The 13,633-nt window shown below is 38.6% G+C and overlaps 1 protein-coding gene across 1 annotated transcript in view; it reads right to left on the bottom strand.

Annotated features, from left to right (window-relative positions):
• ELOVL4 (ELOVL fatty acid elongase 4) overlaps positions 1-13,633 on the bottom strand; it is a 33,848-nt gene extending 20,215 nt beyond the window's left edge. The window contains exon 1 of the mRNA XM_033235580.1: positions 13,221-13,633. Coding sequence (XP_033091471.1) covers positions 13,221-13,320 — 100 coding nt within the window. The 5' untranslated portion in view covers positions 13,321-13,633. The remainder of the gene's footprint in view (positions 1-13,220) is intronic.

The raw sequence follows: 13,633 nt of genomic DNA, 5'->3' as shown, positions 1-13,633 counted from the left end.
AGAGAGGAGAGTCAAAGAAAAGTCCAGGATTACTCCCAGATTTCTGGGCTATCCGGCAACACAGATAGTGAAGTCATGATCCAGAACAGAGTAAAGGAAGAGCAGAAGATCTGGGAGAAACCGATCAGGTGAATATTAAACATCTTGCATCTGAGCTACTTGTGGGACAGCTAGGTAGAGGCATCCAGTAGCCTCTGGTGCTGCGGAGGAACTGCCAGGGCTGTGGACACACAGAGGGGTCACTGGACGATGACAATCACACCAGAGTTTGAGGTTACAAGGGAAGGAGCATGTAGAGTGAGAGAATAACATGAAAAAGGAATGACTCTAAGGACAGTTGAAGATGAGTGGGTGAAATGGCAGCAAGTAAGCCAGAGAGGCAGGAGAAGAGAAAACCATGTCACAGAGACCAAGAAATTTCCAAAAGGAAAGGGTGCGGAACATAATCTACAGCTGGAGAACCAACTGTTGTTGCCTTTTTTTTTTTTTAATGAGGAAATAGTTACTTCATAGGGTTAATATGTGATAACTAAACAAACCAAAGTATGTGAAGGTTCCTAGCACACATGGACGCCACGACGTCACGCATTCCCTTCTGCTGCAGCCTATTCTCTCCCAACTTTACATCTTCACAGTGTGTCTCATGTCAGAGATAAACTGGGCCCTACCCCTTAAAAGTGAAGCCCCTCAATGTCTTCCAGGATTTTTCTTCTCAACCTATATTCTGAATATGGACTCTCAAATCAGACTTACAAGCATTAGACTCCTCACTTACCAGCTGAATAAACCCAAGAAGTTACTTAGTGCCCCTGGCCTTATAGATGATAGTAGGGCTGTTGTGAGGAATAAAATAATATGTATACAGCATCTGACACACCGTCAAGAGTTCAATAATTTTTGGCATTTCATTGTTATTGACACTGATCAACCACTAAATCCTCCTCTGTCTTCAAAGAGAAGAGTTAAACCAAATTAAATAAAAATTACCATGAATAATTAAACTTAGAAGAGTGTATACTGAGAAGAAAAAAACGTTTTATGACAGACTCAGAAGACATTTTGTAATTCTGTATTTATTTGTTTAGGAGACAAAATACATAAAAATTCTCACTCTGATTTAAAATTGTTCAGACAGGCTAATTTTTAAAAACTCTTTTTCATGACAATATAAACCAGATTTTAATAAATAATAAAATGCCTGTAATCTAATAGTTTTCAACTAACTCAGGTAACTTCTACTTAATATATAAACAACTATAATTAATACAACAAATTATCAGTATTTTTATTAAAGCAACTACCTTAAAAACCTCTAATAAACCTATTTTTTTTCTAATTTCTTTTAAAGCTTTTTGCAACTCAGGAGCTCCACCAGTCAGAATGAACTATCTTCCCCAAGTAATCTAAGTTGGTAAAGTTTTACTATAATCTCCCAAAAGAAAAAATAGTACTTAAAAAATGTTTAGAACATCCAAACCCCTAGAAGAATTAAATAAAAGGTATACAAGAAAACAGTAGGAAATCATCTTAGATGATGGCAAGGGGAGTCACATGGAGCAGAGGCAGCTTGACACAGGGAGAGGGACAAGACATGAATTAAAAACCTAAATTCTAGCTCTCATTTATTTTCTAGCCCCATGACTATGAACCTGAAACTCAGAGCCACTATTTTCTCATATGTAAAGTGAAGGTGATAATAAGATTAACCAAATCATTGTCCCTTTTGATTCAGGTAAAATGAGCAACAGTTACTGATCAACATAATATGGTTCTAGAAGACATACAAAATTCCTGTTAGGATAAAAAATAATTAAATCTTCTATAAAATACATGCTATCATTTGATATTTACATTAATAACTTAAGCACATTTAAAAATTCTTCTTTTTCCATAACAGTACATAGTAGTAGATTGCAAAACAAATTAGGAATACTCCATTCCCTTGTTATTCAAAGTAGAGTCCATGCACCAGCAGAAAAGCATCACCTGGAACCTTACAAGAAATGTAGAATCTCAGGCCTCACCCCAGAACTACTAAATCAGAATCTGCATTTTAATAAGATTCCACAGTGACTTAACACATTAAAGTCTAAGGAGCACTGCTCTGGTCTACTCAGAAATGTGAGCCTACTTTAACAAGTAATTAAGTCACAAAATAAAGTTGGCTTGATTTCTTCCTAGATTCTATCTGAATAAATCAGCAACTGCCTCATCTTCTAAAACCATCTATATTTGTTTAATCTACCATAAACAAAAGAAGAACACAAGTCTAACAATCGCTAAATATTGAGCAGCTTCAGGAGTATATTCAAGACACCAAGAAGTCTATACTATATTGTTCCCTAAAACTATCCATCCTTTAATTTGTTAAAACCAACAGTTGCAAATTAACTCCTTTTTTTTAAACATCTGGCTACTAATCACCACTAATATACTAAGTGATATTATTAAAAATCTATTTGCCTTTACTGATTACAAACAAAGGTCACCTATTAGTATGTCACCCTGTACACTGCCAAGTACCCCAAAGGGTAACTGTAGTCTCTTTCTTAAGGAAATAGTCAATGTCTTCCTCCATTTCTTACAAATGTCAGGAGGGCCAATGCTACAGCCCTTATTCCTTGCTGTATCTCTGTAACAATGCCAGGTATGTAAGAGTCTTCAAAACATTTGTTAAAAGAAATTTTCAATGAAAACTGTAGATAACGGCTGTCAAGAAGGGTCTGGGAAAGAGCTTATCTCTAACAAAGGGAGTAAACTATATATACCTTAAAGGCGTCTCCTAGGCTCAAATCTAAACTGTGATGCTTAATAGATTCCTCAAGCCATGTCTATCATTGAGGTGAAAAAGGCAGAACTAGAAGAGAAGGGCCTTTCAAATACAACTGGACAAATGAGGCAGGTAATGAATACTCTGAGATACACTCTAGAAATAAGCAGATTCTGAAGGTGGCAGGTGAAGAACAGTATGATCAGTTTCCTGTTTAGTCAGCATGATTAGCAGGGAAAATTTCTGTTCTAACCCCTATGTACTCAAAAAAGAGGATGGAAGTTTTGAGTTTGGAAGAGCACCTGGATGAATGGGAGGAAAGGGTAGCTTTTGCAGAATGCAGGGGAAGACAAGGCAGAGGCTGGGCTAAAAAGTGGCGAAGAAGTTAGAATGTGATGGGCACACAGGAGGGAACAGAGACCTTCACCAGCAAAAGAGGGGAAAGCTGCAATGTCTCAAGGTATGAGAGAGCAGATGCCCTGAGAGTCATTCAGCACAGGGTTAAAACAAGATGTTTCCTCTAACTCAGTTCTATAACAGTTACCCAAGAGCCTGAAAGAATGCAGGACAGAGTCAAAAAGCAGAGGAAAAAAGAATTTTCATTGCAAGTTTGCCTGAATAGAGATCATAATAATGGTAGAAAGTGAGAGAAATTACAAAATTTCCTAGAGCAAGCAAAAAATAAGAACAGATTCAGAAGCTGTAAAGAAGAAAAGACAGTAACACAGACGAGAAAATCAATGTGTGATTCAAGCTGAAGGCTGGTTATACTGGGATTTAATTTGACAGGGTTAGTATTAGATGAATCAGGTTCAGGGAAAGTCAGTTTACTCACCTGGAAAATGGGGATAATAACAGTACCTAGCCCAAAGGAATATGAGGACTAAATGTGATAATACATATAAAGCACTGGACACAGTGCCTGACACTTAGTGAGAATCCAATAAATGTTCACTGTTATTACTGGGCAATAAAATGGTATTTATTGAATAAGTAAGTAGGTTATGCTGCATTATAAAAAGGTCACTGTTGGGAAGGAGAAAGATCTTGATCCTATTCCAGTTCTGTTACTTTCTAGCTATGTAGCTTTGAGTCTATTTCTTCATCTACAGATGGTTAAATAATATCTAACTTATAGAGATGATCTGAAGATTAAATATAAGGTATATAAAATGCAGTACTACAGCATCTTAAAATGGTCCTATACTAAATGCTCAAGAAATGGTAGTGAGTTTCATCATGTGCAGATGATATCTGGTTTCAAACTCCTGACCTCAAATGATTCACTCGCCTCGGCCTCCCAAAGTGCTAGGATTACAGGCGTGAGCCACCACACCCAAGTGCAGATGACGTCTAAATTCATGACTTCAGAAAATGGCCTATTCATAAAAGCCAGTTCATAAGGGAAAAGGAGACAATTTCAAGGGGGAAAATATATCTCGAGAGAGAGCTGAAGAATGCTGCCTCATTTCCTGGAAGCCAAGATCAGAATACAAGTAGTTTCCTTCTCTCCCTCTTTCCAAATTTTGCTAGGCTTCTCAGAAAAAGTAGTCCTAAAACTTAACCTGGGAGTTCCAAGTTCAACCATCCACCCAGGGCTGCCAATGAACTCAAAGCTTTAAGAAAATTGAAATGGTGTTTCCTTTTAGGAAAAAAGATGGAAGATACCATTAGAGTGTGTGAGTTAATGGGAACTTTAGCCAAAAGCTTCCCTTGACTCTAACAGTTCTATAAGGTGAATAGTCACTGGGTAAAATACTGTTAGTCCTGAATGAATTTCATTATCCTTTCACTAACAAGTTTCTAGCTCTTGTATTACGCAATTTGGCAAATACTTTCGTAATTCACTTTGAATACACTTTTTTTAAACAATCCTACGCCATCATATGGAAGTTAACCATCTTCTCAGGCTAAATATCACATTTTGTATTCTACATATATTCACATATTTGTGTATGTATATAGTATATGAATAAATACCACTTTGTAGTTTAATCTCATACACCAGCCTTTATAGCACCTTTGAATATTTAGATGTCTTTCTTTAGATGATCTCTGGTAATATTATGACTGTGTTCAGATTTAGTATTCTAAACAGTGATACTTTGTAGATAACAGTAAAAAAAAAAAAAAAAAAGGTAAAATAAAAGAGAAACATAGATTACAGGCCTGGTTATTTCTTTCTTGCTTGGCTAGTGTGATGGGAAGACAAGGGCACTTGGCTAGGGACAAAACAACCAGTGCACACTCATTTGCACTATAATGACCACCTACAAAAGTTACTTAACTTCTGTAAATCTCAAGGACTTCTAAATATATGGAAAAATGCCTTCAAGGCCTATCTCCCAGAGTTATTGTGAAGTTCTTGGCAAAACTATAAAGCAAAACACAAAGCTAAAGTTTTCTTTCTTGTTATTTGCTACTTTCTAGCCACTTGGATTTTTTTAAGCCAACAGCTATATAGTCTCTTTATAAAGTCATTTTACTTTAACCTGAAAAAATAAAGAAGAATTGACTGTTTTACCATTGAGCACTGAAGAGATCATTTCTACAGGTGCTAATGTATTAATTTTACAACATATGAAATTCTTGCATTGTGGTTAAAAAAAGCACATAACATAAAATATACCATCTTAATCATTTTTAAGTGTACACTCCAGTAGCATTAAGCATATCTACATTGTTGTGAATCTCTGGACCTTTTCTATCTTGAAAAACTGAAACTTTATACCCATTAAACAAGTCTTCAGTTCTCCTTCTCCCCAGGCCCTAACAAACTCTTTCTATTCTCTGTTTCTATTAATTTGACTACTTTATTTATTTATTATTTATTTATTTATTTATTTATTGGGCCAGGATCTTACTCTGTCACCCAGGCTGGAGTGCAGTGGCACAATTATGGTTCACTGAAGCCTTCACCTCTCAGGTTCAAGTGATCCTCCTCCCTCAGCCTTCTCAATAGCTGAGACTAGAGGCATATGGCACCAAGCCCGGCTAATTTTTAATTTTGTTGCCCATGTTGGTCTTGAACTCCTGGGCTCAAGTGATCCTTGAGCCTCCACCTCCCAAAGTGCTAGGGTAATAGGCATGAGCCAGTGGGCCCAGCCTGAATTTGACTACTTTAGAGGGTCCATACAAGTGGAACCATAATGCCACATACATAATTATCTTTTTGTGACTGGACTATTTCACTTAGTATACAAGGTTCAACTATGTTGTAGCACATGTCAGAATTTCTTTCCTTTTTAAGGCTGAATAATATTCCATTGTATGTATATACCACATTGTGTTTATCCATTTATCCATCAATGGACATCTGGGTCGTTTCCAACTCTTAACTACTGTGAATAATGCTGCTATGTACATGAGTGTGAAAAAATATATAAAATTAGTTAAAAACACACATCTGTGCTCAAGTTTTTGTTTGATAAGTGAAGAAAAATGAAAACAGAAAAGTTTGCTCCTTGGAATTCTGCAGTTCAAAATCACAAATGCTTTTATGTGATTATACCTGACAGTGAGTAACTGATTCCCTCAATGGATTAATGCAATTGTCTTTCAAATTCCAAAAATTTTACTCTAATACAATATAATCATAAATAAGACATCATACTAAGGTATTTGTTTACAAATAATATTTCATGAAGAAAAATATGTAAGATTTTAAAACTTTGTATTTTGATTAATGAACATAGTGATACCAAAACCACTTAGTTTCTTTTGTTTTCTCTTCTGTAAGACCTATATATTTTTATCAGTTTCACAAAAATCTTAAGCCATACTTCCAAACTTAAGTAAAAAATGCTCATATATAAAGTGTTTATAATAGAAAATCATTTGCAATGATGTATGTTAAAATTTCATATTTTCTATTGGAAAAATATGAAGACTGAATTTAGACTGATATCTAGGCTGCTGTTTTAGGAGCTGTTATAAGGATTCAATAAAGTAAGCCTTAAAGGTTATGTAGTTCAATCCTCTCATGGTACAGGTAGAAATAAGAGACCCAAAGAATCATGAATAACTTGCCTAAAACGACATAATATGCCATCCTCAAAAGCTGAGTATCACAAAAAAATTGTAATATATAATTGAGATAATTTTATTCTTTAATATTATTGCTGTTTTTGATAAATAGTTGGCTCTTGTTTATTCAAAGAGTCTAGATAATTAAATAGGTATAGTGTTATAGCAACAAAAGCAATGTTATTTCAAAACAGATGCTTATATATCTGTATACTTTTGTTTCTCTATTCCTCTAGCTATTTCTTATAAAGCAAATTTTAAAAAGTAAAAAGGACTAAATAAGAATCTGTTATTTGTACTATTTAGGCAGTGTTGATAACAGTTTTGCTGGAAAATATTTTATTTACTACAAAGAATGAGGCTTCTGAATCCCTGATAAACGTATGTTTATTTGAAACTGCTTTACCTATTCCAAGAAGGAAGAAAGTGACATCTGTATCTAGACTTTGAGAGTCAGGTAGAACCTTACAGATTACCTAATTTAACCCTCTTAATTTATGGGTGAACAATGCTGAGAATTGGGAAGGCAAAGGAACTTGTCCAAACTCTCACAGCAAATCAGCAGCAGACCAGGGCTAAAACCTAGGTCATCTAAATCCCAGTCCAGAATTGTTCCCATTCACTATATCACACTGCCCTCCTCACTTCCACACAAGGCAATGCTTCCGCATAGACAATGAAGAAAACAATCATATCTGATTTTATATGTCTTGAACTCTTCATTTCTTATCTGTTTTGTGCTACTAAATGACTTAATGGCCTGATTTATTCATTAACTTTAGTTAACAGCAACTGAATTAATGACCAACTGATAAAAAATATCATTCTTTTAAAAAACTCTCTGGCTGGGGCACAGTGGCTCGTGCCTGTAATCCCAGCACTTTGAGGGGCTGAGGTGGGCAGATAACACGACACCAGGAGTTTAAGAGCAGCCAGGGCAACATGGTGAAATCCCCTCTCTATTAAAAACAAAAACAAAAACTTTCTGTAATTTAGTGTGGTCTAAAGCCTTATTTATATTTAGCAACCACAATATATCAAGATTCAAAATTATGCTAGATTAAGAGCGTCATCTCCTGATACATATCAAATCAGCAAATATATATGATCATCTCGTGTTGGAGAGAAAAATACAAATGAGTGAAGTGGTAAATAACAATGAAAGTTTAAACAGTTTGAGACTAGGGTCATAGAAGGAATGGCACAGGAAATACATGAGTAATTGCTAAAGACAATGAGCTCCTGTGAGACAACAACTTGCTCCAGGGTACCATGAACAAGAAAGGCTTTGCAAAGGAGGACTACTGTACTGGGTTCTGGTAAAAGGTATCGGGAGAAGTAAACAGGGAAAAGGTGGGTAAAGGCAAGGGGAATGGTGGGATGAGAAACATAAGGGTGGACACGTATACATTTTACTCAAGGGTCAGTGAGTTATCCCAGCTGCCTAGAGCTGCAGGTCTTTGGGAAGGGGAATACTGAAGGATCAAGCTAGAAAGTTAATGTGGACCTTAGCTTTAAAAGGCCATGTGTTTCCTCCCCTCTCCTTTCTGAAATCCAAACTCATATGATTTAAAAAAATATATTCTAATGGAAAATAAAACAATAGCACCTTCTTTTGTTAACAGGCAAAATGTCCTGATAATGAAGAGGAAAAAAAGCCATCTAAAGTGAAAAAAGATGGACTCTGTTACACTACTCATTTTGGTGTGCTAACATATGCCTAATTCGTAATAGTAAGTGGCTCAATAAATGAAATACACTTATGTTAATAATGTTAAATCATTTACAGGTGACATTATCCACAGGACTTGAGAGAAAAATAAGAAAACAAATTGAATTTTTAAAGGATGACCAAGTGCTCTGTGGCTCTTAAGATTACAAAAGTGCCAACTGATATAATTATCTGCATAATTCTTAAAATTTTGTCTTCCTAAGCCAAAGAATCTAAGTTAGAACAGTTAAAACTGTGTCCTGACACCAGTTTTAGAATCTGCATTGTTTACCCTCCTGGAATTCTACCTGCAATAGGATGTTTTACTGTATGCTATCATTGGGGAATGGACAAGAGCATTAGCTATTAAAAGTCTAGCAGTCAACCACCAAAAATCAGATTGGGGTGAAGGAAAAGACAATAAAAACCAAACCAAAACAAAAAACCATAAATTGCCATGGACCTCCCAGAGGCTTCAGGGAGCTTATGAGTAAAGGATAATTAGGACCTCACTGAAAACAGTGACCAAGGAAGATCCCGTGTTAGGAGCTGGTGATGTTTCATATTTTTTTTTAATTAGCTGCCTACAACTTGGAATCAGAATGTCTTTTTTCAAAGAAACATTCAAAGAAAACTGCCTTACCAGGCTAATCCAAACAAAGAAACCTACTTTAGATAATAACATAGATGAAAAACTAAACATTAACTGTGACAAATAAAATTAATGTAAGCATACTGTACAATATTTAACACACATGCTCCTCTGGGGCCTAGCAATCCCTAAGACAAACTTGCTTTTACTTCAGCTTATTGGAGCTGAGTTAAACATCCCCTCCCACTAGCCCCCAGCTTCATCAAACCTGGATGACCCACTGGCCTGGCCCTTAAGCACCTTCCCAGTTTCCACGGTTTTCAGTCAAGCTGTTCCCCTTGCCTTTGACACCTTGTGTCCTAGTTTCCCTCTCCAAATACTCTGACAGTAGTCACATCAACTCCTCATTCAAGGGCAGAGGGAAGTAAACTGTGGTGAAGCAGCTAAAATATTCTAAAAACAACTTGTATATTCCTTTCAGGTAGGAGAAGTAGAGATGAGAAGAGCAGGGAAGGACTTATCTGTTCTTCCCTAGGACCTAGCTAGGCCTGAGTCTGACACATCACACTGCCTCCAGACCACGATATCAAGGAAACGGGAATGACAGTGACCCCCTAGACTTTGCAAGCTGCATGAGGGCAGTGACCAAGTGTCCTCCTTCCCTCCCCAGAGCCTAGAACTGTGTCTGTACATGGCAAGTAAATACTTTGAAAGAATGAATGGTATCAAAAGCCTGGCTTCCACATTTCGTCATCCTACAGCTCTCCTCCCTCTTCCTGTACCACTCATCCCTTCTCCTTTCTGACCCCTCCAAAGTGAATTCAAGGACCCAGCAAGTCAAGCTCTAACTGCAACTACCAAGTGGACACTTTTTTTCACCAAAATATGGGGTACTGTACCTGTGAAAAGAGGGCCAATGCCAACCATTACCGCTCTCAACCAACAGCATTCATATCCTGTGAACAACAGCTATTTAGCAACAAATGTTCAAAAGATATATGGCCTCACAGGAGACACCTGGCTTTACTGTAAGCATCCTACTAACTCTCTAGGGTGTTTATAGGCTAAATGTCAGGTATGCAAAAAGCTATTAAACATTTATTAAAAGCATGAATAAATGAATAATGTCGATAAGTTGGGTATTCATAGATTGGGGAATATTTAGATTCATCAGTTTTAAAAATGTATATACAACTTTTATTACATATATACTTTGAGCCTAGGACTCCAATCTTAATAATTTAAATGTACTTATGAAGTGAAAGAATAGAAGAAAAAAACTAACATGATGACATGGAATACCTACTAACAACTGGTATAAAGTCCTACACCAGCCTATACTTTAATATAAACCAACGCTAATCTCCTCATTCAAAATGTCTACAAATATAGAGAAATAAAAATTATACTTGTTGTTTTTCTAAAAGTACAGTTCTTTCAAAGTTTCAATTCCAATGTACAAAGTGTTAATACTATAGCAAAAGTAACATTTTTGTTGTTAACACATTATGGACCATATTTTGTATTTGCTACATATGTGCCTTTGAAAAGCCCAGTTTTCAGACATTGTTTTGGGTATATTTGGATATTTAAAACACCATTTGATATAATAGCACAAAGTGGCATTTGATGAATTAATAAAAGAATGAAAGAAGCATGTAACTACAGCACTAGGAATGAGAGCAGCCAAGGATAAGGAGCCTACCTCATTTCTTGCTCTCCCTCAATAATTAGCATCCTTTCACCACACTCATCACTATTTCTCAAGACCATCTTTCTCTCCCGCCCATTTTTGTTTCCCCTTCTTTCCAAACATCTGACTCACCAACTTTTGTTTAACCTCATCTAATAAGCTACTTTTCCACTTTGATATCCCCCACCCAGATATTCATCAAATTATGCTGAGAGGTGGAATCAGAGCAGAGTCAGTGAGTCCCCCCCCCCCAAAAAAAAGGGGGAACACGAGTTGCATAGAATGAAGGAGAGTAAACGTAAATGGACACCAGACTTCAGGTCTACTCGGCCTGGACCTCAAAAATACTCCTCCTTACACAGCAGTACAGCAGAACAGACTATATCCACTAAGCCTCTCTGTTGGTTAAGAAATACCATCTGCCTACACAAGGTAGCTCATTACAGAAAGCAAGGAAGCAGTCTCAGGTTTCGTAAGTGGATAGTCAAAGCACAGGCAAATACCTTCCTTGGGCCTGCTAGTGAGAGGTCACTTGTGTTCTAGGGCTACTCTCACTTCTCAGGCTTGGCCCACGATATTATTCTATATGCCCTTCAAAATCTAGTAGCAAGCTTCACATGCGGCAACTGAACAAAATGTCCGGTTTCATTTGTGTGTGTGTGTGTGTGTGTGTGTTTTACACAAACATCATTAGGAAGGAATTCACCATCACAGAAAGGTGTATTCTACCTTTGCCCTCGATTTTTCCTTCTGAGACTCAAGAGATGGGAAAGCTCCGAGATAGGATATGAATGACAGGACTGAGAACTCCTGGGTGTGGCTGTGGCTATATGGAGACTGGAGGATCTCGACAGTGTCTAACTCCAAGGTATGCCAAGTGCAATTACCTGCTAAAGAACTTGTCTGATGTTCAGCTCTATACAATTGTGTAATGGGAAGCCCTGATGCAATGTTTAAAGCACCGAAGTCACAGACAGGAAGGGAAGAGCACATCTTTAACAGTTTTTGCAGGTAGTGTAACATTAGTGTCACAGCACAGAGAAAAAACAACAACAAAAAAAACCTGAAGAAACACTCCATTGAAAACTGCATTTTAACCATTTTCAGCTGTAAAGGCTTATTAAATAGCTTATTTCCCAGTGTCAAAGTTGAGATCTTCTGAAAAAGAACATACTTTTCTAAGGAAGTGAATGCAGTATTAATGTCAAATAATAATGTTGTCTCACACAAAAATAATTCCAGCAAACGTTTTTCCCACAACATAAGCCCTATGTATCGGACTACACGTATGCTGTAAACCACTGTCTAATTGAACAATAAACACAAAAACTACAGGAATACATTTTCATTTCGAAGTAGGGAAGGCAGTCATAAGATGGAACGTTAATATCCTTCACTGATAGGATGCAGTGTGATACTGCAAAAGGATCAGAAAAATTCACATCGTAAAATCATTTCTGAAATCCTTTAAACCTTATTTTAGATTTCAAAAACTTTTAAATGTTTTAAAATCAAAAGCAGCGAAGCAAATGAAGAAATAAACGGTAAAATGCAAAAATACAATATCACAACTGGGCGCTAGGAAACCTGTATAAAGCAAACAATTGACAGCCCTGCCAAATTAACTGCAACAGCTAAAGAAAAGTTTGCTGATTTAAGAACTGTATGTATGTAGGCATCTGGGACAACCTCTAGGTGTTGCTGTAGAGACCCCCTTCCTAAAGACTGATTTCTTACCCGGTGTTTTGGCCTCCCCCTCCCTCTGACTGCACTGCAGTGCGCAAAGCCATTACAGACAATCACTGCAAACATATTTGCTGTTGAAAATGCCTCGGAAACTAACAATTCTTCAAGGTTCAAGGAGCCAAACAATGTTATTTTACTTTTCAGTCCAAATTATACTATAGATGAAGGAGCTAGATAGAAGAAAAGATTAGCAGGGTTGTGTCAAAGCAACCAGGAGGCTGAAGAAGCCTCCTGTACCTTCAGCTGCCCCTGACGCCCTCCCTCCTCCCCAGCCCGCTCTCCACACAAAATAGGACTAAATGTTAAAAGGAATCTTGTGCACGGGGAAGAACTGTGAAGCAAGCTCGGGAGATGTGGGAGCAGAGGGTGGGGCGGCTCCTGCGAGGAGCTCTTGGCTGTACAGGCTCCATCTGATATGTCAGCTCCCGCATCCCAGAGCTGACGAGAGATGGAGACAGCTCAGAGGAAAAACCTGCGAGTGTCGGGGGAGGGGAGGCCTTAACATTCGGATCAGATTAACCAGTGTTCAACCGCAATGCCCGCGCGGGCCCCTCCGCTGATCTGCAGCATCTGAAAGCCACAGGGCGCGGGGGCCTGTGGGGCCCGGCCCGGGCGCTCCGAGACCAGGGGTCGGTGACCCCCACGGGGGACCCAGCGAGGATGGGGAAGTCAGTGACTTTACCTGCGATGGACCAAGTCCAGCGGTAGAACTCCACCGTGTCGTTGAGTGCCGTGGACACTACGTTTAGGACACTACCCGGCTCCGAGTCCAGGAGCCCCATCGCGGCGATGAGCGGGCGCTGGCGGCAAGAGAAAGAGGAGACCCCGAGAGAGGGCTGATCCCGGAGGCGGTGGCGGCCGACCGGGCGAGCGGCGGCCGGGGACCCCTCTAACGGCGGCGGCCCGGCTGCTGCTTCTCCTCCTCCTCGAGGCGCCGCGGCGGCGGGGATGCGGCGGCAGCGGCGTCTACGAGCAGCGCCGAGCAGAAGGCGTCGTCAAGGTTCCCGGGAGAAGGAGGAGGAGGTGGTGGAGGCCCAGCCGCCAGCACAGTGCGCTGCACCAGTCTGCCGCCTCGCGCCGCTGCCCCTCCAATCT

The sequence above is a fragment of the Trachypithecus francoisi genome, unplaced genomic scaffold, assembly GCF_009764315.1.
Source record: "Trachypithecus francoisi isolate TF-2019V2 unplaced genomic scaffold, Tfra_2.0 Lachesis_group15, whole genome shotgun sequence".
NCBI classification, from domain to species: Eukaryota; Metazoa; Chordata; class Mammalia; order Primates; family Cercopithecidae; genus Trachypithecus; species Trachypithecus francoisi.
Note: the sequence above shows the minus strand (reverse complement) of the source record. Positions and strands in the feature narration are given on the sequence as shown.